The sequence below is a fragment of the Lotus japonicus genome, chromosome 3 (genome assembly GCF_012489685.1).
Source record: "Lotus japonicus ecotype B-129 chromosome 3, LjGifu_v1.2".
NCBI classification, from domain to species: domain Eukaryota; kingdom Viridiplantae; phylum Streptophyta; class Magnoliopsida; order Fabales; family Fabaceae; genus Lotus; species Lotus japonicus.
The window spans coordinates 3,242,123-3,264,200 of NC_080043.1; the positions used below are offsets into that span (position 1 = coordinate 3,242,123).

The 22,078-nt window shown below is 36.1% G+C and overlaps 3 protein-coding genes across 10 annotated transcripts; all 3 read right to left on the reverse strand.

Moving 5' to 3' along the window:
* Positions 1–111: 111 nt before the first annotated feature.
* On the reverse strand, positions 112–6,468 carry LOC130748646 (GTPase-activating protein GYP1). The gene is made up of 10 exons (XM_057601880.1): positions 6,252–6,468; positions 5,550–5,700; positions 5,263–5,437; positions 4,576–4,646; positions 3,587–3,724; positions 3,408–3,499; positions 2,445–2,716; positions 1,885–1,970; positions 1,620–1,721; positions 112–504 (listed from the first exon to the last, which is right to left on the reverse strand). Exons 1-10 carry the CDS (start codon positions 6,338–6,340, stop codon positions 343–345), a joined length of 1,338 nt encoding a protein of 445 aa, XP_057457863.1. The 5' UTR covers positions 6,341–6,468; the 3' UTR covers positions 112–342.
* A 2,639-nt stretch (positions 6,469–9,107) lies between these two features.
* On the reverse strand, positions 9,108–12,258 carry LOC130748021 (peroxisomal membrane protein 13-like). 4 transcript variants are annotated; one of them, XM_057601107.1, is made up of 6 exons: positions 12,058–12,258; positions 11,533–11,769; positions 11,078–11,424; positions 10,544–10,636; positions 9,526–9,770; positions 9,108–9,406 (listed from the first exon to the last, which is right to left on the reverse strand). In XM_057601107.1, the coding sequence occupies exons 1-5, from the start codon at positions 12,080–12,082 to the stop codon at positions 9,531–9,533; spliced, it is 942 nt and encodes a 313-aa protein (XP_057457090.1). In that variant the 5' UTR covers positions 12,083–12,258; the 3' UTR covers positions 9,108–9,406; positions 9,526–9,530. The 4 variants fall into 4 exon arrangements, with proteins under 4 accessions (XP_057457090.1, XP_057457087.1, XP_057457088.1 ...); XM_057601104.1 differs by having other exon boundaries at positions 11,533–11,787; positions 12,058–12,191; XM_057601105.1 differs by having other exon boundaries at positions 9,108–9,770.
* Positions 12,259–13,076: 818 nt separating this feature from the next.
* Positions 13,077–20,485, reverse strand: LOC130747360 (protein NLP8-like). 5 transcript variants are annotated; one of them, XM_057600270.1, is made up of 7 exons: positions 20,304–20,485; positions 20,111–20,167; positions 18,373–19,430; positions 17,539–17,583; positions 16,680–17,423; positions 15,929–16,052; positions 13,077–14,672 (listed from the first exon to the last, which is right to left on the reverse strand). In XM_057600270.1, the coding sequence occupies exons 3-7, from the start codon at positions 19,330–19,332 to the stop codon at positions 13,627–13,629; spliced, it is 2,919 nt and encodes a 972-aa protein (XP_057456253.1). In that variant the 5' UTR covers positions 19,333–19,430; positions 20,111–20,167; positions 20,304–20,485; the 3' UTR covers positions 13,077–13,626. The 5 variants fall into 5 exon arrangements, with proteins under 5 accessions (XP_057456253.1, XP_057456255.1, XP_057456256.1 ...); XM_057600272.1 differs by having other exon boundaries at positions 18,373–19,459; positions 20,304–20,469; XM_057600273.1 differs by having other exon boundaries at positions 20,111–20,194; positions 20,304–20,469.
* Positions 20,486–22,078: the final 1,593 nt, after the last annotated feature.

Below are 22,078 nucleotides of genomic sequence, written 5' to 3' on the forward strand. Positions count from 1 at the left end.
GTTTAAGTTCATATGCGTTTCCATACACACAACACAACACATTATTCTTCATACAGTCGAGTTTGAAACCCAAAAATTCAACTTTCTACTAAAAAATGGAAGTAACTACCATTGGTTGTAACACATTAATATAATCTATGAAAAAGTAATACAACAAAAATAGCCTCTCTATTTCCTGATTATTTTTACCTCTCCTTTACAAGATATTACAAGGGAAAATACATGTAAAAATGATTAAAAAAATCGTCCATAAAAAGCACCACACACTAAAGGGGAAGCAAGTCTGATGAAAGGGGAACACCAGAAAACAGAATAACAAAATACATAAATCAGAATTGCAGCTCAGGTAGCTAAATGGTTTGGAGAGTTGTTGAACATGCTGTGCCACATAAATGCACGCGAAAGTACCATCTCGAGCTCCTGGTGAGTCCAGTCCTGAGTTGGAAGGTGTTGAAGGAACATCACCAAATCTTGGAAATCAAGCTTCTGTAATTTGTCTGACCACTGAAAAAATACAATTATAAACATTTACTTTCTATCATATATTGCTAAAAAAGTGATATGCAAATAGTCAAAAGCAACTATACTAAAAATATAAAAGAGAAACTTCACTCCCAAAACCAAAAGTAAAAAATAAATAATTTAAAATGAACAAGAAAAAAAAAGGTAAGGTGCTGCACAGCAATATACTGGATATTATCTAACTTAACATCATTCAAACTCACACAAAATCACAAGTTTAGCTGCGGCCTGCAAGTGAATGAGTCTGAAAGGGCATGTAATATCTCCTAAAATTGCCCAAATTGATGGGGCACAAACAACTATGTTGCCAACAAACAGTAAAACACAGTTGAGCGTGTGGAGTGCTCTGCGATTACAGTGTCAAAGAAAATTATGGGACAGAACACAAATCCTGTAGTGAACCCAGTTTCAACTCAGTGTCCAATCATTGTGAACCCAGCATCTAGCCATCATGAGCATTTCAACCGAGCATGAATTCCAGGTCGATTTTGGACTGAGAATTATGATCATGTTTTGCTTCAACTCAACATTCAGCTTGTGTTTTGTTTCATATTTTTTAAATTCCATACCTAGTTGTTTCTATTGTAACCAACCTGTTGTGATTCTAGTTACCAAATCTGAAACAACAGATTTTGCTCTGTTTTTTCAATTTCAAACCCATTATTCTGTTATGTTCAGTTTGTGATTTGGGAAATGTGAATTGTTTGTCTTGCCTTGGTTTCACGGGTTACCTTTACCTTATTTTAACTTGTCTCTATTACAGAATGTATAAAGCTGCTGAGTTTAGGATTTCCAGCAATAACGTTGCTACTTCTGAAATCAGTAAAAATACTTCTGATATGGTACTAAATAATATAGGTCATCTAAGCATTATTTTTTAGTGTGAGGTAAACTCTTCTTGTAAGAGTTTCCTTACAAACAGTCTGCGAGTTTACATACTCTCAAGTTTGACAAGCTTGCTGTTATCTACTCATATGTACTGCAGGGGGGCATTAACATTTTGACCAACAAAAAACCGTTCTTCATCATCTTAGCAACAGCATGAAATTTTATTCAAAGAAATTTTATCAGTAAAAAGGCCAAAGAAGCTGGCTCACCGTTAGAAGAAAACTGGCAAATATATACACAAGGAAGTCTGGTAAGGCATCTCCTTCTGCTAGATATGTGTCCCAAAGGCGTGTAACCATATTGAAGGGTATCTAATTACACAAATCAGACATCAGACTTAACAAAAGCATAAAATAATGTAAAATTTGCTGTAATCCATTAGTCCCACCCTTCAAATTTAAAACCCCTCGAAACTTGATATGGAGTCACTTCATCAATTATATATGACATTCTTGAGAAAACAATTGCACTCACCTCACGGATCAGAAGACAGTTGAACCAGCGGAAAGCAAATTGAAGAAATTCCAGTCCCTGGTTCTCCATATGAGTTGAAACAGGATCTGATGCACCTCAAAAAATTCAATATCAGATTGTACTTGGAGATTTACAAATAATAATATACTCCCTACATTTCAAGATAATAGTTGTTACTTGTTTTAAAAAATAATTTTTGCGTCATTTTATCTGTCAGTACAGAAAACCAAAAAGGCATAAAATTGATTTTTTTTTTTTCTTTTCGGTTTTATCCTTCTGTCTTAGTATATCCAGAGTGAGAGGAAACCATTTAATGAACAGTGAGAAGATAATTTAGTCCAATGTAGTTTTAATTTCCTAAAAGTGAAGATTTTAAAGGCTTTCTTATCGTACAAAAACCCTAAACAACTAATATATTGAAATAGAGGTAGTAAGTAACAGCAAAAAAGGCTGGCTTGGTGAAATTAATACAGACCGAAACCCATATGCAAAAGCAGGGTGTTAAAGAAATCATAGAGATACTTGAGAAAGAAAAACATCAGGCCTGGGAAAAAAGTTACCATCAATCCTCCTGACCAATTCCTTCAACTTAAAAACAAGCCTTTGAATTCCTGGTTGAGCAAATGTGTAATGATCTTGCATACCATCAAGCAACTTTGACAAGCACCAATAACAGTCAGCCTCTACGTTAGAGATTTCATCTGAAGATAAATCAGACATTGACCAATTATCTATGCTCCCTTCTAAGTATTCTGACAGGAAAACAACAAAAAATGGCGTAACAAGATCATTTATCCCCTGAACATATCCACTTGCAGGATGCCGGATGGCCCTGGCAGAAAGATCAGGAAATCACGTAAGTTTAAAAACTATGAGAATAAAAACACACATTTATAAGGGGAAAAAAAAGAAGGATGATCCAGATTAAAAGATCTCCGGAATATTCATCCCAGGCAAAGGCTACAGCTACTACAGTTGTTTACTGCATAATACTCTTAAAATAGGAAAGTTGGAACATAAAGACCATTGTGGTTCTATACTTTTAGCATTTTTTTCTTATTTTCTTTCCCTAAGTTACTGCTTTAAACTGCTGCTAAGAAAAAACAAAAGAGAGAAGATAATATATTCTCAGCATCTTCTGAAAGAGCAATGAATGTGCATCATATGGTAATTTATGCCATCTTGCTGGCTTCTAAATCTAATACCATTTCTAGAAGGGAACATCCTTACAGTGTCCATCAAGGTTATCATTGAGCAAGATAAATGGAACAAAATCTAAGAGCAGTCTAAAAGTGGACAAGCTATCCACAATATGCGGACCAAAGTCACACAATCACTAAACTAGGTGGGCCGAAATTGAGAAAATTAAGTAGGGCGACCAAAATCAATTACTAAACTACGGGGACCCAAATTGCAAAAATAAAGTATGGGACCAAAAGAGCAGAAACTAAACTAGGAGACTGAGTGAAATTAAGTCAAAATAATATCAGGCCTAAAATAACATGGTATCAGTAATATCTAACCATGCGTAAAGAATACGCTCCAGTGATTTCTGAACTTGCTGCTGCTGGAAGAATGAAACATCAGGGACAGTTCTTGGACAATCAACAGCAATCTAACAAACAAAAAATGCAAACAGTAAAAAAGAAGAACCTCATTTAAACTAATTATCAAAGTAGGCATATGTTATATTTGAGAATACCTGGCGAAGCATGTTGATCTCATCTTCTGAGCGTTCCGTATCAGGAATATCATAATACTGAGAAACGCAATCAAGATACTCAAGGCGCTTTCTTCTCAAAACTCCCTCCCTTCTATCTGAATTAGGTGGTGCATATCCCTGTTGTCAGTTCATATTTAAATTTCAAAAAGAAAAGAAACTGTCCATAGAAACATGTAGTACATGTGGAAGACCTACTTAGATAAAAGTGATAATTATGTTCCTCATTTTTTTCTTTTCTGAAATCTTATTTTTGGCATTGTTTCGAAACGACATTCATATAAGCAGGCACAGATCTCCGTGAAAGAATATTGATGCAACCATCTCTTAATTACTTTTTAGAAAATTTTGATTAATTATATTGCCCCCCTCAATTGGGACTATGTGAGATTTTAGTCCTCCAAGTTTTTTTCCAGCTAATCAAATTTTTTATTTTTAAAATTAAGCAACTTTGATACTTATGCCAATTTTTCGTACTCCTAAAATCTTCAACTTTCTATCCAAATAGTATGTTTATGATGGGTTGGGGGCGTGAAATATTTTTAAAAGTCAGAAATTTAGTGAAAGTTTGATAAAATTTGAAGGATTTTGTAGGATGTGAGATTAAGGTTTATCGAGGGGAAGTTAAGCGAATTTTTTGGGGATGAAATTTAATATTTTAGCTTGTGAGTTTTGAGCGGGAGAAATTTTGAAATAATTAAATATATTTGTTATGAGAAGATTTTGCTTAGAATAAGAGATTGTGAGAGTTTTAAGTAGAAAGAAAGCAGTGGAGAAGGGACTAAATTCACTCAAAAAGTAAATGGGGATCAAAATCATACATATGTAAATATGTAGTGGAGGGACCGAAATTGCAACTAAACCATTTCAGAATTGCTAAAATGAAATACGAATGCATATATCCTAATAATTTCTGATGTGAAATCCAAATTTTTAGAGTAATCATACTTCTTGAAGATCATAGAGCTTACCAAGAGAAGTCTCCAAACTGTAGGACGCATATAATCTGGAACACCACTCCAAGCTAATTCACGCAATTTATCTATAGGACAGATAAGGAAGAGATATAAGGTGTGCATCATCAGTTCACCACTGAAAAGTAGAAAACTAAACAGATATCATTGGCACACAAGTGCTTTACAGCATAAGCAAACATGAAATTAGATGCTTGACCATGAATAACATTTTGGGCTGAGACTCATGGGCATGAAAGACACTCTTAAGTATTTAACTTTTTATTCGCGGATTAAGGTTGGATGTGATAGGAGTATATATTTACCATTACTTTTTTATGTCTATAACCAACAATCATGAAAATAGAAAAAGCATATGCACATTATTTATGTGTAATTATACTAAAATTAGTAAGTCCCCTCATAATCTGGTTTATGATCGAGCTCAATGGTGTAGTGTGATCCATATAGCCGACTTCACTTAGTTGGATAAGGCTTTTGCTGTTGATGTTATACTAAAATAAGTAAATGGCGAGACAAGTATACATACAGATAAAAGCCAACTATGTTATGAGCAAGTTTATCTCAGCACACAACTAAGAAATGCATATGATGATTTCATAATTGGAAGTGGCCATCTGGGAGCAATGAGGAAGAAGGTGATACGTGATACAAAAGAAAATAGAGATACAGAAGGTAAACTACCTAATATGACCACCGTCCCAGAAAGCACCTTAGTGAACTTCATAACTCTAGCAGAATCTGTAGCTCTAGCACCCATGGAAGATTTCCGGACGTCTTCAGACGGGTTCTCCACATGGGACGTTGATATTTTTAACTTATTCTCACCAGGAATACCACTTGAACTGTGAACCTCTACCTGTGGTAAGAGCAGAAAGCCTCACTTAATGAAGTGCTACCCACATCAATCTTATAGACATATATAAGATCATAATATGATCTATAACTACATAATATGATACTAAAATCACCTCTACTGTCTCAGATGCGTGATCACTTGTGCCAGCATCATTGTATGAGTTGCTCCTTGTATAAGTTGGTGAAGACAAGTTCGAATTATCAATCGGATCTACCCTCTGGCTCAATAATATTTTACCGGGCATGCTACGGCCCTTGAGTAATCTTCACAAAGGAAAAAAAAAATTATAAATTCCAATCAGCTGTGCAAGGTATATCACATATGCTTCTCTTTGTAGGCGAAACCAAATGCATAAATCTATATAAAGAACAAAAAATTACTGTACAACTAATCATTAAAAATAAAGCATGAATAGAAATTGGGAAATTGTTTCCCAGCTTCAATTATCCTTGCATTTCACAACAATAAGACAAAAACACTATCAAAAGAAGCCAACCAATTCAATAAAAACAGATCACATCAACAACAGGTTCTACAATCAAACACACGCAAATCATTCTAACCACCTCTTACAATTTCATTCATCAGTAATCATGATCTTAATGTCAAAAAAACACTTCAAATTCCTTAAAGGGTTTTCCAAATCCCTCATTTCACAATTGCAAAATCATTCACAGGTGAAGATCAGCGAATCGGAGAGCGAAATTCTCGGGGATCGCGAGTGTTCCTGAAATACCCTTTTGGCTAAAACACTCAGGGAAAATGAAAAGCAAGTAACTTGATAGAAAAAATGAGGAATTGAAAGTGGTGTTACCCTTGAACGCTTCTGAGGGTCTGGCTGAATCGGGAATCGAAGATTCCTATGTTGGGATTGTTGTTGTTGTCTTCATCGTTGTTCTTCATGGTTGATTGATTGATCTGTTGGAATTGCAGACTCTTGTTGTTGGTCTCAGAGACTCAGAGGCAGAGAGAGCTAGTGACTAGTGAAGAAGCAACACCATAATACCATTGTCTACTCAACAGAATTAACATCCTAAGCACCAATAATAACCCAATAAATCTCTCATTTTTTCATTTTATTTTCTGTAATAAATACTAATAAATAATCATGTTTTTTTATTATTACTATTATTTTTGGGCAAGATCATGCTTTTATAATGAAGGCTAAAAAGCATTTTTGGCCCCAGATGTTTCAAGTTTGTGCAAATTCTGCCCCTGCTATATTTTTGTCGACGTTTCTACCCCTCATGTTTTCAAACAGTGCATCGTCTACCCCTCCGTCAGTCAGGATTTCTCAAGAGAGGTTTCTGAGTGGATTGGAGAGATGAAGAGGAGTATAAGAAGTTGATGATGATAAGGAAATGATATAAATTAAATTTGCTTGATGTATATATCAATTATGTATGTAACTGAACTGGTTAAACGCATGTTTTGCTACTTACAGGTCTTGAGTTTGAATCTCTCATGCCATTTTTTTCCAATTTCACTTGTAATTTCCACGTGGTAGGTCCAAAAAATATTTAAAAGAAAGCCAAATCAGCTCTTTCCGTTAGTTTTTTAACGTCTGACTAACGGAGGGGTAGACGGTGCACTGTTTGAAAACATGAGGGGTAGAAACATCGACAAAAATAGAGTAGGGGCAGAATTTGCACAAACTTGAAACATCAGGGGCCAAAAGTGCTTTTTAGCCTATAATGAACAAAAAGGTTATTATATGTTGGTAATAGCAAGAGGTGTGTCGTGATGGTTGTTTTCCTCATCCTGAAAATGAAGCACATTTTGTGGTTAGTTGTTTACCGGTTAATGCGAGTATCACGATTTGGTAATTAGTCCCTGATGTGAGCGGTGAAAACCTGGGTCTACAAAAAATTATCTAAATGCAGACACAAAATATATATATATATATATATATATATATTATTTACACGCCTTCAAAATTTTGTTTTAAAAATATCCTTAAATTATAATTTAAATTTGTGAATTTCCTTTTATTGTAAAATAATGGCATCATATAGTGAATATTTTTTTGAATGTGCAAAATTTTATAAATCAAGAGGTAGAAAGTAGAAGTCCCATTGCTAGTACAAAATATAGCATCATATTGGATCAGCCGAGCTGCACCAAGAGGATCAGATTCTACCGAAACATGATCTTGGTAGTCAAAAGTCATGCAGGCAGTAAAATCAACAAAATCATTTACTGTTATTGGTTAAGTTACATTTCCCAAAATAAGAAGAAAAAAGTTTGTAGTCTTGCACAAGTGTAGCAAGGTAGTTGTTAAAGGGAACTCGTCTGGTCCAGGCTTGATATAGCTGCAGGCACTCTGTTTCGACTATAAGGTCCTAGAAGCCAAGGTCCCTGACTATAAGGAGGCACCAGCGCAGGCCTAGTGCCTCAGCAATTGCATTCGTGAACAGGGGTAGAAGTTTGGAGTCGGCAGCCAGATAATACCCTTTGTGGTCCGTGAAGATGGCACCCAAACCTGTTCCCCGTGATTCTCTAATGGAGGCATCAATGTTAGCCTTGATAATGTCTCTCTTTGGGGCGTTCTAGTGGGAGGATGGAGGGTCTAAGCTCGGGTCGTCGAGGGCTCTGGACTTGGGCTTGGAAGTTGCATAAGCGAGGCTTGGAGAACCACTTGATCAGGGGGTGTTCTCTTGGTATCAAACAACCACAAATTCCTACTCTTCCAAATTGCCCATGTGAGGGAGAAAAGCCAAGGTAGGCCTACTTCAAGTAGATTCTTCAACATAAAATCCAGCGACTCCTTAAAGGTTGGGACGTCTTCCTCATTAATGTGGAGGCCTAAGGGTGAAAGGAACCATATTCTTCTTACCTCGGAGCAGGTGAGTAACGCATGGCTGACAGTTTATGGGGCTTCCCCACACATCGGGCAAGTCTGATCCACCTATATTCTCCGACGTTGTAGGTTATGCTTCACTTGTAAGGAATTTTGTGCATCTCTCTAAAGGAACTCCTTGCATCGAGGTTGGATCCCAACAGTCCAAAGTTTTGTCCATAACAAGTTGGGACTGATTTCAGACGAGCATTTTGGAGGAGGTGGTGTCCCGATTTCACGGAATAGTTCCCATGCTTTGAGAAGGCCAACATCAACTTGTCTTGCTTTGCATGAATGGGGAGAGGTATTTTCAGGATTTGTTCCGCTTCATATCATGAGAAAGTTGCTGAGACTAGATGAGTCTTCCATGAATTTATTTTCTTATCAGCAAGATCCGCGATCATTCACTATTATTAAAAAAAAAACAATTCTATGTTTTCCTAAGACGTGGGGAGATTCTTCGTATATTTTATGGCATTTGGGAAACTTGAAAATCCAAATTTGTAGTAACATGGATTATGTGTGCAAAGTATTTTTAATAACTTTTCATGAAAAGAAAAATATTTAAAAATGTAATTATTTCTTTAAAATAAACTAATTCGAAAGCACTGACGTCATTTTCGTTTCATTTTCTTTAAACAAACTTATTGAATTATAAAAAAATTAAGATGATTTTCAATAAATAAATAAAACCTCTTCACTGAAAAACACAACTCTTTTTTTGCTGCATATACATTTTTCCACACTGTTTTTTACTAGCCAATTGTCAGTAAGATGTGTATCAGAAAGAAACCCGCAGAATTAAGGACTCAATTTTCCTAGCACCAAAGATGGAAATAAAATATAGCTCATACTTAATAAATAAATAATATAATCATAACGATATGTTTGGCAAATCCACATGTAAAGGCAATTTTGATGAATGTTAAACGCCTAAAGAGTACATGAAAAGAAACGAAATTCATGGTCCTGAAAATTTTCAGCAGGTATGCAAGATTACATTCACTCTCGAGATACAAAATAATACATGTACTTAGCACATAGCAGCATCCTCCGGATCCAAAGCAAACGCTTGCAAGGTATATTTTCGGGACGGTGGCAGAAGATCCCGCTTCCAGTAGAACCAAGAACTAATCCAAGTAAAGAAAAACAGCACACTGAACTTAGAATCCATGAATATACAATTGGAATGCTGCTATTTCTTTTTCTGAATGTATATGGACGATCTCTTTAATCAAACTAAGTTTACCACTATCACTGATTGGCATCATTTCCCCAGACGTTGTCCCAACCACCAGAAGCAGGCTTGGCTCCCTCAATAGCGTTTACATTTGCAGAAGAGTTGTGTGGTCCAGGTAGTGGATGTCCATTTGGACCTAGCATATGTCCATTTGGACCTTGTGGGTTAACTTTATTCGGCTTGGTTTTAATCCCAAGCAGCCGCAACACAAATCTAGCAAGCTCTCCATACAATAAACCGGATCGATCAAAAAGCTGTACAGAGACCAAGTAATAATTTAAAGTTAAGCTATATTCACAACACATGATATAATGCAAGTAGTTACAGAGTGGGTTCCCAGATTTGACAACATGCACTGTGCTTCTGGTATATTAAAATAAATATCAGTCAAGATAGACTGAAAGCACTCATATGAAATAACAGATCCATGAATAAGTGTGTGCTTAAATTAGATTGTTTGGCTACTTCCATTTGGTTTACTATCATTCATCACACATGACCCAACTAACCCTAAGATGTTGTACTATCATTAAAATAAATATCAGTCAAGATAGACTGAAAGCACTCATATGAAATAACAGATCCATGAATAAGTGTGTGCTTAAATTAGATTGTTTGGCTACTTCCATTTGGTTTACTATCATTCATCACACATGACCCAACTAACCCTAAGATGTTGTACTCAAAGACAGTACATCACTTCAAAACCCTTATCCATAATTTGACACCAAAAAAATTATATTTCCTGATGATATCCTGAGGAGAACAATTTCACATAACATATTTGAGATAACTTCCCAACACAAGACTGATTTGTTAAATATATCCTTCCAAAACCAATATTTGTATAAGAAATCCTCCCCAACGCAAAAACTTCATAGCAACTCAGAACGTATGAACAAAGCAAATGTGATTTTATTTTCTACTTCACTTTGAATCTCAAAACAGCCCTAAGTAGGAGCAGGGTGGGTATAAAATTAGCAAATAAAAAATTTCATAAAATGGATTGAGAACGACGAACACAAACCTGGAGAAGAGCAGACATGAACATATGGAAAGCCTGTGTGTTCTGGTCAATGAGTATTGATATCCGACCAAAAAAGTTAACCACGCCTTGCATCTGGACAATTAGAGGGAAACAAGTTAAACATATGTAAAGCAATGTTTTGAGCAACAAAATCAGAAACTAAGTGAAAAGAATCTAAAAGGAAGAAAAATGAGAGAAGCAATGGCGGAAATCGACAGGACTGGTGTAAACACTAAACAGAGTACACAAAAATGTACCTAAATAAGATCCATTTTCACCATGATTGAAACATGAGATTCAGATTCTTTTAGCTCAATCACATGAAAAGACAAAATACAGTCTAATAAAAAAAAGGATAATTTGACCTAGAACTAACAAACCATCAAACATAATATAAGTTATCAGTGGTAGAGAATTACAAGTAACTTAACAATCTAGAAAACCAAAATGCAAGAAAACAACGTCCATTGTACATGCTGATCAATCATCCCTATGGAAGAAAAGCTAAATTCATAAAGATGTCATATAGCTCACCACACGCATGACAGAAATCCAGAATCCTGGCGGGGACGGAGGACCACCGTACGGATTATTGGGATCTTGATCACCTCCATAAGGACCAACACCCATGCCACCGCCATAACCACCCATCGGACCGCCTAAGCCACCTCCATACATTCCACCTCCATACATCCCACCAGATGACCCGTAAAGTCCCCCACCATATCCTCCCCTGTTGTACATACTGCTACCATACATTCCCCCACCATACATCCCTCCTCCTAGCCCCCCACCTAGTCCCCCACCTAACCCTCCACCGTAAGAAGATCCATACAATCCAGACCCATATCCAGAATTATAATTCATCGTAGAACCGTACCCTGCAGATTACAACAAAAATTAAAAAAGATTCATCGAAACAGGTAAACTAGTACTATACCACATGACACAAACTTTCAAGTTTCAACTATATATGTATATATAATCACCTCCGGCTCCACCGTAGGTGGTGTTCTGCTCCCACGGCCTCGTCGGAACCGGCCTCGCAAGAGTATTCCTGTTAACAGCTGCACTCCTATCAGAACTTGAAACAATTTCACCGGGTCTCGCAGTCCCAGAAGCCTCAACTACATCACTTGTGCTACCAGCTGAGGGCGGTTTAAAAGGCGCGGTCGGCCCAGATGATGAACCTCCTTGCTGCCAAGGTTTCGGTGGCGGATTACTCGCTGCAACAAGAAAAATCCCTTCATAACCAACAAGCACATGAAAAATTGAAAACCAATCAAATTACAATTCCACAGAAACTAAACTCGATTGTTCAGACTATACCCATTTCGAATTGTCTATACAAACAAGCAAAAAATTGAAAATTTAAGATTCAGGAATGATTTTGAAGACGATCGGAGACGGATGATGAAAACCCTAACGGAGAAATTGGGGGTGAAAATTGTGAAATCAAAGCATACGATGGTGAAATTGATTGATTGATTGATTGAGGGGAAGAGAGAACGAACCTGATTGTTGAGAATTTGATGCCATGGATTGGAATTGTGATGGGATTTTATCTCTCTGCGCTCTTTGTGAGCGAGCGAGAACAAAGAATGAAGGAAAGTGAGGAAGATGAAATATTTATTTCACTCTCGAAAAGTGGACCCAATAAGACAACCAAGACACCTTCTTCTCTATCTTCTCTTCTCTTTCTCACAACAACTAAATGAAATATTTTTATTTAAGAATTAAAAATAAACTAGACTAATGTTGACCTCTGATATGTCTGTTTATGGGAATTGAAGGTTGATATTTTACTACATGATTTCCTCATGTTTAATTTTGGGATTTAATTAATGTATAGACTGTAATCTAAACAACTTTATGGAGGTCAGTCAATGCTCTTCAAGTCATGAAGGTTGAAGTCTTGGTCAGACTAGGAAATATGCTAAGATTAGCTTAGTTTTGCATAAATAAACATCACATAAGTAGCAAAAAAAATAAAAATAAACATCACATATTTAAAATCAAGCCTACTGTGTTATTCGTTATAGTTCAGGAGGTCTGGAGTCAATGATCTTCCAGTCATGAAGGTTGAAGTCTTGGTGAGACTAACTTAAGTTTTTTTTTTAAAGAAATTTGTATGGGTTTGATCATTATTACGGATCCAAAATCATATATTGCTTTCAAAAGTACTTACAGATTCTACACAATTCTCACATTTGCAGTGAGAATTAAACACCCAAGAAAAGTATTTCGTATTTACCTTGAGCCAACACGTGTTGGCGACTAAGTTGGGGATGGTAATATGTTAAGATTGACTGAGTTTTGCATAAATAGATCACATATTTAAAAATTAAGATCTAAGTCTACTTTGTTATTTGCTATAGTTCTATATTTTTTTTTGAAAGTTATAGTTCTATATTTTTGAAGTTATACTTATTTAAAGACAAATAATAAGACATTTCAGTAAACCAACAAAATTTATGTGTAAATGGACTAACATTTTTATACTAGTTATTAGTACTTGATTATTCGGTCAATATAACTTCATACTACTTCCTTAGGATTAAAATAAATAAATAAATATCTCAAGGGAAATCTGTACAACAAAGTGAGGTTCTATTCACCTCAGTCCTCACTACTACTATAAATTACTATGCCGCTGCTGTGTTTAACATTTACAGAAACATAACTATATATTTAACTTGCAAGTGCTGCCATATGACCCGTGTCTTCTCTTCTAAAAAGCCACTCAGAAACAACATTGGAAGCTGAAAATATTTAGGTAAGCTTTGCAACTAGCAATAGTGGCCTAGGCTAAAACTCAAACTCCTCCAGATGCAGAATACTCATAAGATTGTGAAAAACTAACATAATCTTGTCAAAGCAGCAATACTTGAATTGTTGCACTGAAGCCATCCATCATATCATATCATATAAGAATCCTCTCATGTGGATACTTCACACGACAAACATGATGAAATTGTGTCTATCTCTCCTCGTACCTATTAAATAGGTGAAACCTTCTGAATATTTCTAAAAAGATAGATAGACACACATTTCACATGGCACTGTCATGTGACATGAGAGGATCACAATTCGCTATGAGCTGCCTCTGTAGAAACTGCTTCAGAAACACAAGGCAAATCACGAACAAGAAACCTCACACTGCGAGTTCCAATGTCATCCAATATGTCTACACACTCTTGCAGATCAGAGTCACTCACCAACATCACCCATTCCTCTTCATCATCTAGATATTTGAGCTGGAAGGTCCCATTTTGTAATTTGAATCTCGCTGCAACTTCTTCATATAGCTTGAAACAACCTGCGGATGGATCAAACTTGAACCGAATGATGTCTTTTCTATAGGTAGCTTTGACAATAATTTTTGACCCCCTATCAACAGTTGTTGATTTTCCTTTGGACTGGTTTTCAAAGCTCTGAGAACTTGATGAACTACCATGGATCATTGGACTAGAGCCATTAGATGAGCCTGTCAAGCTTGAACAAGTAGGGTGGTTAAGTTCAACAACCTCATCATTATCCACATCAATGCCCATCTCATCATCAGTAAAGGAGCCTGAACTCTGGCCAACAGTATTACATTTCAAATTTTCTACTCTCAAACCATCATTGTTCAGAACCCATTTATCTCTTTTTGCAAGATCAGAACCCAAAGAAGCTTGTTCAGAACTACCCTGTGCCTTGGTCCACAGGCTGGAGCTGTGGCTCGACCGATCATCCATTGCCATTGATTTTGAATCTTCACAACAATCAACCAAAGAAGCATTGGTTTTCTTTAATTTTCCCTCCAACTTAATCGCCGATTTCTCACTTTCACCACATGGTACAGCTGGTACTGAGACTGCATCTTGTGTGATAGGCCTGGGGTCTCTTATAGTACTTTTCTCAGGGAACAAAAGGCTTTTATGTGTATCAATTCCTTGGATGGTTGACCCTCCTGCCACGAATGCCCCTACGGAGGGATCAAACTTCAAGCTACCTTCCACTCCCTGGACAGAGTCAAGCACAGTTTGTATTTTCTTCAATGAACTATTAACTTTATTAATCTTGCGGGATGGCCATCTTGAAATTCCATGATGTCTGCATATCCTCTTCAGAGTTGTTGGGCAAACTGCTCAAAGAAGAAACATCTGTTAAGAACAAACTTGTTTCAATTAACAAGGATTAACATTTGAGAAATATTGAACATCTTCTTTGGACAATGAAAGGGCATTCTTTGTTTAAGATAGAACTGTTGTAGAAGATGTTATCAAATATAAATTGTTACTAACAAGGATGTTATGACTCTACACTTAGCTTTGAAGCTGCTAGCATACTGCAAATCTTACTTTGTAAACATCTATTGTATCTTTCAATATAAATTTGACAATTAAGTGCTGTTTAAACAATTCCATATAAAATACTTACTTTGTGTCCATTGTTCCATACTTTTTTTTTGGTACATCGGAAAGATAAATTGCACCCTCCAGGGTTTGATCCTTGGACCTCCCCCACCCCAACCTATATGCCCCTAGCTCTTACCACTTGAGCTAAGTACTAACTATAGAAGAAAAAATAAATCCATAACTGCTTTCAGAACAAATGTGTGTGCTTGGATAAGTGTTTTTAAGGAGGAATGTAATCTTTGCAAGAGCTTAATAACCTGTTTGAATGATAGAAACAGGAATTTTGAAAATTCACAAGCAACTTTTTTATTCAAAAGGGGGAATTTGGAATTCTATCACTTTAGGTGAAATTTTCAAAATCTTCTGAATACAATAGATCTCACTACCAATGGTTGTGGCTTCACTTTCAAGTTTCCTAAATAAGAGCACTATTTGGTCTAATTCTTGCAGATCATGTGAAAAACAATGTTTGTCCAAAGTGCCAATGCTGTCCAGGGAAGGGTTAAGTGCACCTAATAGTTAGCGAGCTAGCGAGGTGATGGTGATTGTGCTGGTTGCCTACTAGCAACAGCATTCAGATGATGCTGCAGAGAAGGTTGTGCTGGTTTAGGGTAGCCATAATGAAGGTAGAGATAGTGAGGTTGGTCACACACACAAAAACACAGAGAGTGACTTTGATTTTAAGTTGTGGCTGGTAGTAGCAAGAAACGAGAACGAATTTTGCAAATACTTATCCAAACAAAGAAGAAAAATTATAATATATAAGGGTTTTAAATTTCTACTTTTATAATTTCAGAGTATTTTAAATTACTTCATACATAGACAACATAAAGGTATACATCTGAAATGATGGTTAAAATCCATCATTATAACTCAAACAAGTGCAGATCAGATAAAAACTAACATCGTTCATCATAATCCAAAATAAATAAGCCAGGTAATATATATACAGGAATTAGCACATATAATGTTGGAGTCTAACCACCAATGCTCTTTGCAGCATCCTTCAGACTCCCAGAAAAGTGTTGTTGGAGAACACTCAAGCTAACATTCTTCTCTGCTGTACCTCGATTTTTCTCAACCTGCCTTCTTGATCCATTACTTACCTGCAGGACGAAAATCTTAATCTCAGTTAACCCTAAAAACTGTTACATCACCGGTAACTTGCAAATTAGATGCGTAAATTATATCAGGTTTTTCCCCTTTTAGTTCCCCTGTTCTACTCCATATTCTCCATGACTTGTAACAAAGGCTTCCTCAGATAGAGCACCAATTTCACACTAAATTCCACTATCATGATTGTAATAATGAATTTTTAACAGCCAATTATTGAAGTGTAGACATACGAGGTAATCATCCATTTCAGCAGAAAAATTATATTGGCACATCCATAGCGCATTTTCTTTTGAACAGAAAAGAAATGACTGTCACAGCATTACACTCATAGGTCATGACAAAAATAGAAGAGAAGGAATTACAAGAGGAGTCAGGATTATGCAGTTTAGAGTGCAGAAATATCAACTATTATTGTGAAATTAGCAAAATCTTATTGGTTAAGTAAAAAATTACCATAAATATATTGATAATGAATTTTGTAAATGATTATCAGGCACACTTGTCATTCATTTCAACAGGAAAGTTATTGTACTAACTCAAACATTATAAAAATGCTATCACAATTTCTGTGAGGTAATAAATTCATTCATCAGGGTTAAAGGATAGCAGATGCATACCTGGTTATATGGAGGCTTACTTCCCTTGTTTCTCAGTCTAGATGCCTTCAATGACTTCTGAACAGAATCCTGGTTAGCATTTATTAATGGTATCTGAGAATTTTCCCTAGACAAAGGGGAAAAACTGGGGAGATTTTTATTTTCAAACCCCATGTGTGTGCTTTCAATTCTTGATGATTCAACATCTGAAACTGTCCTCAAACTCCTACAAATTCTCTGCATAGTACCTGAGAGGTTGTCTAATAAAAGTTGCTGTTCTGAACTCCCTCTCATATTGACAGGCAGAAAGAATTCCAATATGTAATCATCATCATTAGTATGAGTACTCCTTAGCCTAATTGCAACTGCAGCACTCAAATTACACTTGCGTGCATGATGGACAAGTGGATATTCACTAATATCATATTCCTTCACATCAGGATAGAAGAAAGGGTGGTTTGATTGAAGAGCTTTCCCAGCTATGCCTTTCCCTTCCTCAAGAGGATGTTCAATGCATGCTCTAACAAATCCTTCCATCAATCTATCAGTTACATAGCAAGCTGATTCTTCAATGCATAGTAGGACTTTTTCACCAGAACTTGAATGACCCTCTTTAATTTGTATCCTCATAGCTTCACCTTTTGGGCCCTCAGTGTAACAACAGGGGATCCAAGTCAATGCCAGTGGCAATCTATGTGCATGACACACAGATTTTAACACATCAACTATCTCTGCTAAAGCAGCTCTTTTATTGTTTGAATAACACTGCAGAAGCAGAAATAATATTGTAAGATAGTTTAGATTTGTTTTTATTCCTTTGCCTTTTGTTATAGTGGGAGAAAACCAATAGAAAAAATAAAAATCAGGTTTAAGCAAATACCTCGGGAAAAATTCGAAGAGGCATAGTAGTCCTTAAATTTACAAGCTGCAGAAAGTCATGAAAAGTACAATATTATCATTACAGCCTTCATTTGTAATATAATGTAAAAATAATAAAACATGAAAAAAAGGATTGCTTTATCTAAGAAATTGAAGAGTGCATCCATAAATCAGCTGACCAAGATGCATGATCTTTGAAAGATCTTCGCAAAAGTTAAAGAGCAACTCAGTGAAATAAACTCAAGATGCACTTTGAAAAAACTCAACTTCTCAAGTATGTCCCCTCATCAATATAGGATGCATTAAGCATATAATAGATTTGAAAACACAATATCAATTATTTTTGTTTTCCAATTTTGCAAAGAATCCCTAATGGGACCCAAGAAACATGATTGCATATACACTTCCATAGAAATTCCTCTGCCTGTGTTCCTCAGCCATGGTGTGTGAACAACATAACAAATATTGACTAATTACTAATGACCATATAAGATACTTTGTCAACCAAACTAAAAAAATCTCCATGAAAGCTATATATTGCGGTATCCAAGTCCCGAATATGAGAATAATAAAATGACTCAAATGGTGCAAAATATATCTGCCAAACAAATTTCTAAAAATATTTGGACTAGGTTGTCGGAAAATCTGCCAATTCCTTCAGTTTTTCCCAAACCAAGTCAACATGCTTCCACATACATTTGTAATAGAAGAACACCAAATTGAGGGTAAGGAAAATTCCAAACTGTATGGAGAAGGGCACTCAATGTGAGAAGCAGCAAGACATGCAAAAGTGCAGAAAGGAAGATATGATGGGAACAGCAAAAGAGAAACCTACCTGAAGTGCATGACAAACAACTTCCAATTCTCTGTCAAAATCAGACATTTCCTTTGTAGTGACAAGTTCCAGTACAGCACAGCATGGCAGTTCAGAGTGCGTGTCAAATATAGGGAAAGCGATTGTTCCACGAACCTTGTAATTCCTTGCATGTTCAACCCTCAAGTACTCATTCTTACTATAATAACCAACATTGGAAGTCCACTCAGGAACTTTGGAGACAAATACACGACCAGGAAGTCCTGAGAAACCACCTGGTTTTCCTTCTGCAGGAAATTTAAATGTCCTTGACACTTCACGATAACCTGCGAGCATTTGATCTAGTAAATAAGGTTGCTCACTCGTGCTTAAGATGACCTGACCACCATGCTCTAAGGGTACCCAGACTTGAGCCAATATGCCCCCACCAGCGGATTCCTTAAAGAATGACAAAGCCCTTAGCATTCTCTCATCGAGTGAAGGACCAGGTGGCCTGGAGATTGTGTAATTTCCCTCCTCAAACGTACTAAATTGTTGCAAAGTGTCATTTATTTTTTGCTTAGAATTTAAGGTATTTGCATCATTTGTCTCATCTAAGAAACCAAGTAGGGTATCCATTTGCTGACACACAACCCTCTCCCCATGAGTGGAGGAGCTCTCAAGATTGCTACTATTTCCACAAACTCCTGTTGTAAAGAATTGCCCACTGTTCTGTTCAGCTAAATTGAATCCATCGGACAATGGATATGATACTGAGGCAAATGATGGAAGCTCATTAGCGAAAATCTGATCAGTCACGGATGGACCAGTGAACCAACCAGCATAAGAATCAAAGTTCAAAAGCTCAGAGAAGCTGTTAGGCATATCATCTGATATTGAATTGCTGATTCCATTGTCTGATGATATTGATCCCCCGAACTGTGCGCTAGGAGACTGCCAATACCCAAGTTCTCCTCCCTTAGGAGAAAATGGGTATTCCATTCTTAGGTTGGAGATTAGAAGTGATCAAGATTTAACTAATGTTAGAGTCCCTCTGTAAAACTCTGCACAAGACATTGCTTCCCTCTTTATCTTGAAGCCTGTAAGTTTGCATACTCAAATCAGCTACCTTCATTATGAAGCAAATTAACATGAGCATAACCACAAAAATTAAATTTCCAAATTCAAGAATTATCAAACCTATATAGTCACAAAAAACAAAATTCTTGAAAGTTTCTGTTGATCTTGTAAGGTTAGCACTGTGCAAGCACATGCTCAAAAGCTCAAGGCAGGATATTGAATAAAAATCACTAAAAGAAAAATTCCTCAACTCCTCAAGCAAAAACACATGCTGCAAAGGTGCTGCTCTAGTTAATCAGGGGAAGATTTCCAGGAAAACCAAGATTGAATTCTGACACTAATATTTAGAATTTGGTAATTACACCAAGCACTTCCTTTTAGCTGATTTCAAGTCCTCTACATGTTAAATATTAATCTGACATCCATATTTCTAAATTCTAACCCCTTTACAAAGCTACCTTCTCCACTGAAAAAACCACCACCACACTTCAAGTCCTGACTTTGAAACTAGTGAGCATCAGAATCCACTAAAAATAACATAAAAACCATGCAGTTCCCCCCACCTCCCCCAAATCTATGCATCAAATCCCCAAGGATAATCCCAATCTTCAAAAGGGTACAATTGAACAAGTTAAAGAGTAAAGAAGACATTTCAAACAAGAATTTTGAGATAAAAAGTCAACAAATTTAGCTCCCAAACCTGAATGTTGGGGACCAGAGTTTCAAAGCAAGTGCAGAGAGAAATTGAGATGGTGCACTGCAAAGAGTGAAGAGGGTGCAATTGCTGTAAATAATTGTGACAAATTGAAATTGTACAATGAAAATTGGGATTGTCAGCATATATGTATGAACCCTAGAAATGTCTACATAGGTACAAGGAATCCATGACCGACCTTAAAATCCTCGAATGTGACGACACTGGGTCCACAAACAGGAGCAGCTGAACTCAATGAGTATCTAAAAAGAAAGAACAAAGTGCAAATGGAACTGTTGGAGATTGCTATAAAAGGAAATAAAGTCAGAAGTTAAAGTTTGAACTTTGAAGTTTCAGTTGCTATAAATGGAACGACGGTGTTTCCAAATAACCACTCTTTGTCCTTTCCACCCTCAAAAGTTGTACACTTTCTATGTTTTTTTTCTTACCGATGTCTAGAGCTGTCAATATGGGTTCCAACCCGCGGGTCAGCTCGACGGGTTGGCTAAATGAGTCGGGTTGGGTTGGTTAAATTTCAGCTCGAAAAGAACTTGGGTTAGTGCAACCCGGCTCGTTTAACCCGTGGGTTAAACGGGCCAACCCGCGGGTCAAGCGAGCCAACTCGTCGGGTTAGAGTTATTTTTTATTAAAAAAATTATTTTATTTGTCTTTAATTCTAGGTTAGTTTTATGAATTATTTTTAGATAGAAAAATAGAAATTTTCATTTCTTTAAATTTGAGTCGAATTTTTGTGTTTTATTTATTATTATTATATTAGTTATCTCATTTTAAATGTGACAGTAAAATAGTTGTGTTCTTAAATCCGGTAAACTAAATTGTTTTTCTATATTTCAAATGTGAGATAAAAATAATTGCGTTGATAAACCTCTTTCTTATGTGTTCATACCAATTTCCGTAAGTATTTTTTTGAAATTATTTTTTTTATAACATTTTAAACAATTTCTAATCCAATTTCTCTATTTTTATATTTATTTCACTCAACCCGCGAGCCAGCCCGCCAACCCGCAAGTTCGTAGCGAGCCGGGTTGGATTCATATTTTCCTGGCTCGTTAAGATCCCGGGTTGACACAACCCAACCCGTTTTCAACCCAACCCATACGGGCTGACCCATATGGGCCGGGCTGGCCCATATTGACAGCTCTACCGGTGTCATTACATTATAGATAATTATGTTCGAGTCGAAAATATTCATTAGTTAACTTTTTAAGTAGTGTTTTTTTTTCTATTTACAATATTCGAATTCAAAAATTTATATATGGAGAATCAAGCAAGTATCACTAGAATCAATTATATGTTGTTGGTACTAACATTCTATGCTTTGATCTCATCATAAATTTATTTTTTATTACTATAAAACAAAAATAAAAGTATCTTTAAACCATGGGCATGGAAAGGTTCAAGAATTGGTGAATTGTATATGTACAAGATTTTGGAAACTACCAAAGTGCCCATACTGCTCTCACAGAATCTCATGTTCTCAGATTGAAAATGGAATCTGAAGGGGGTAAACTGTGTGTGTTGTGGGATGGATGACCTATGGAATCCTATGAAAAGTCAGCGGATCTTAATCAAAAAAAAATAGGATTAGTGGTTGTAACTTGTAAACAAATAAACAAATCACTTTCAAAAAAAACACTTGTAAACAAATCATTGGGATACTGTAGTTGAATTAAGTTTTGTTGACAATTCCACCTCTACATTTTTATTATTAGAAGTGGTTTTGTAAACAGAGTCGCATGGAGTTCGGATAGAGATTATTAAATTGTAATGATATTTTTCGACACTTTTTTTATCTCTTTATCTATTTTTTACTGTCACATCACATAATATATTACATTTATCATTTATTTTTCTTGTCTTCATATCTCTCTCAAGTGCTCTGCCCCTTTGGATGTTCACCAATATATTTTTTTGCCCTATTTATGGTGGTCCTAAAGGGGTGGCAAAATGGGT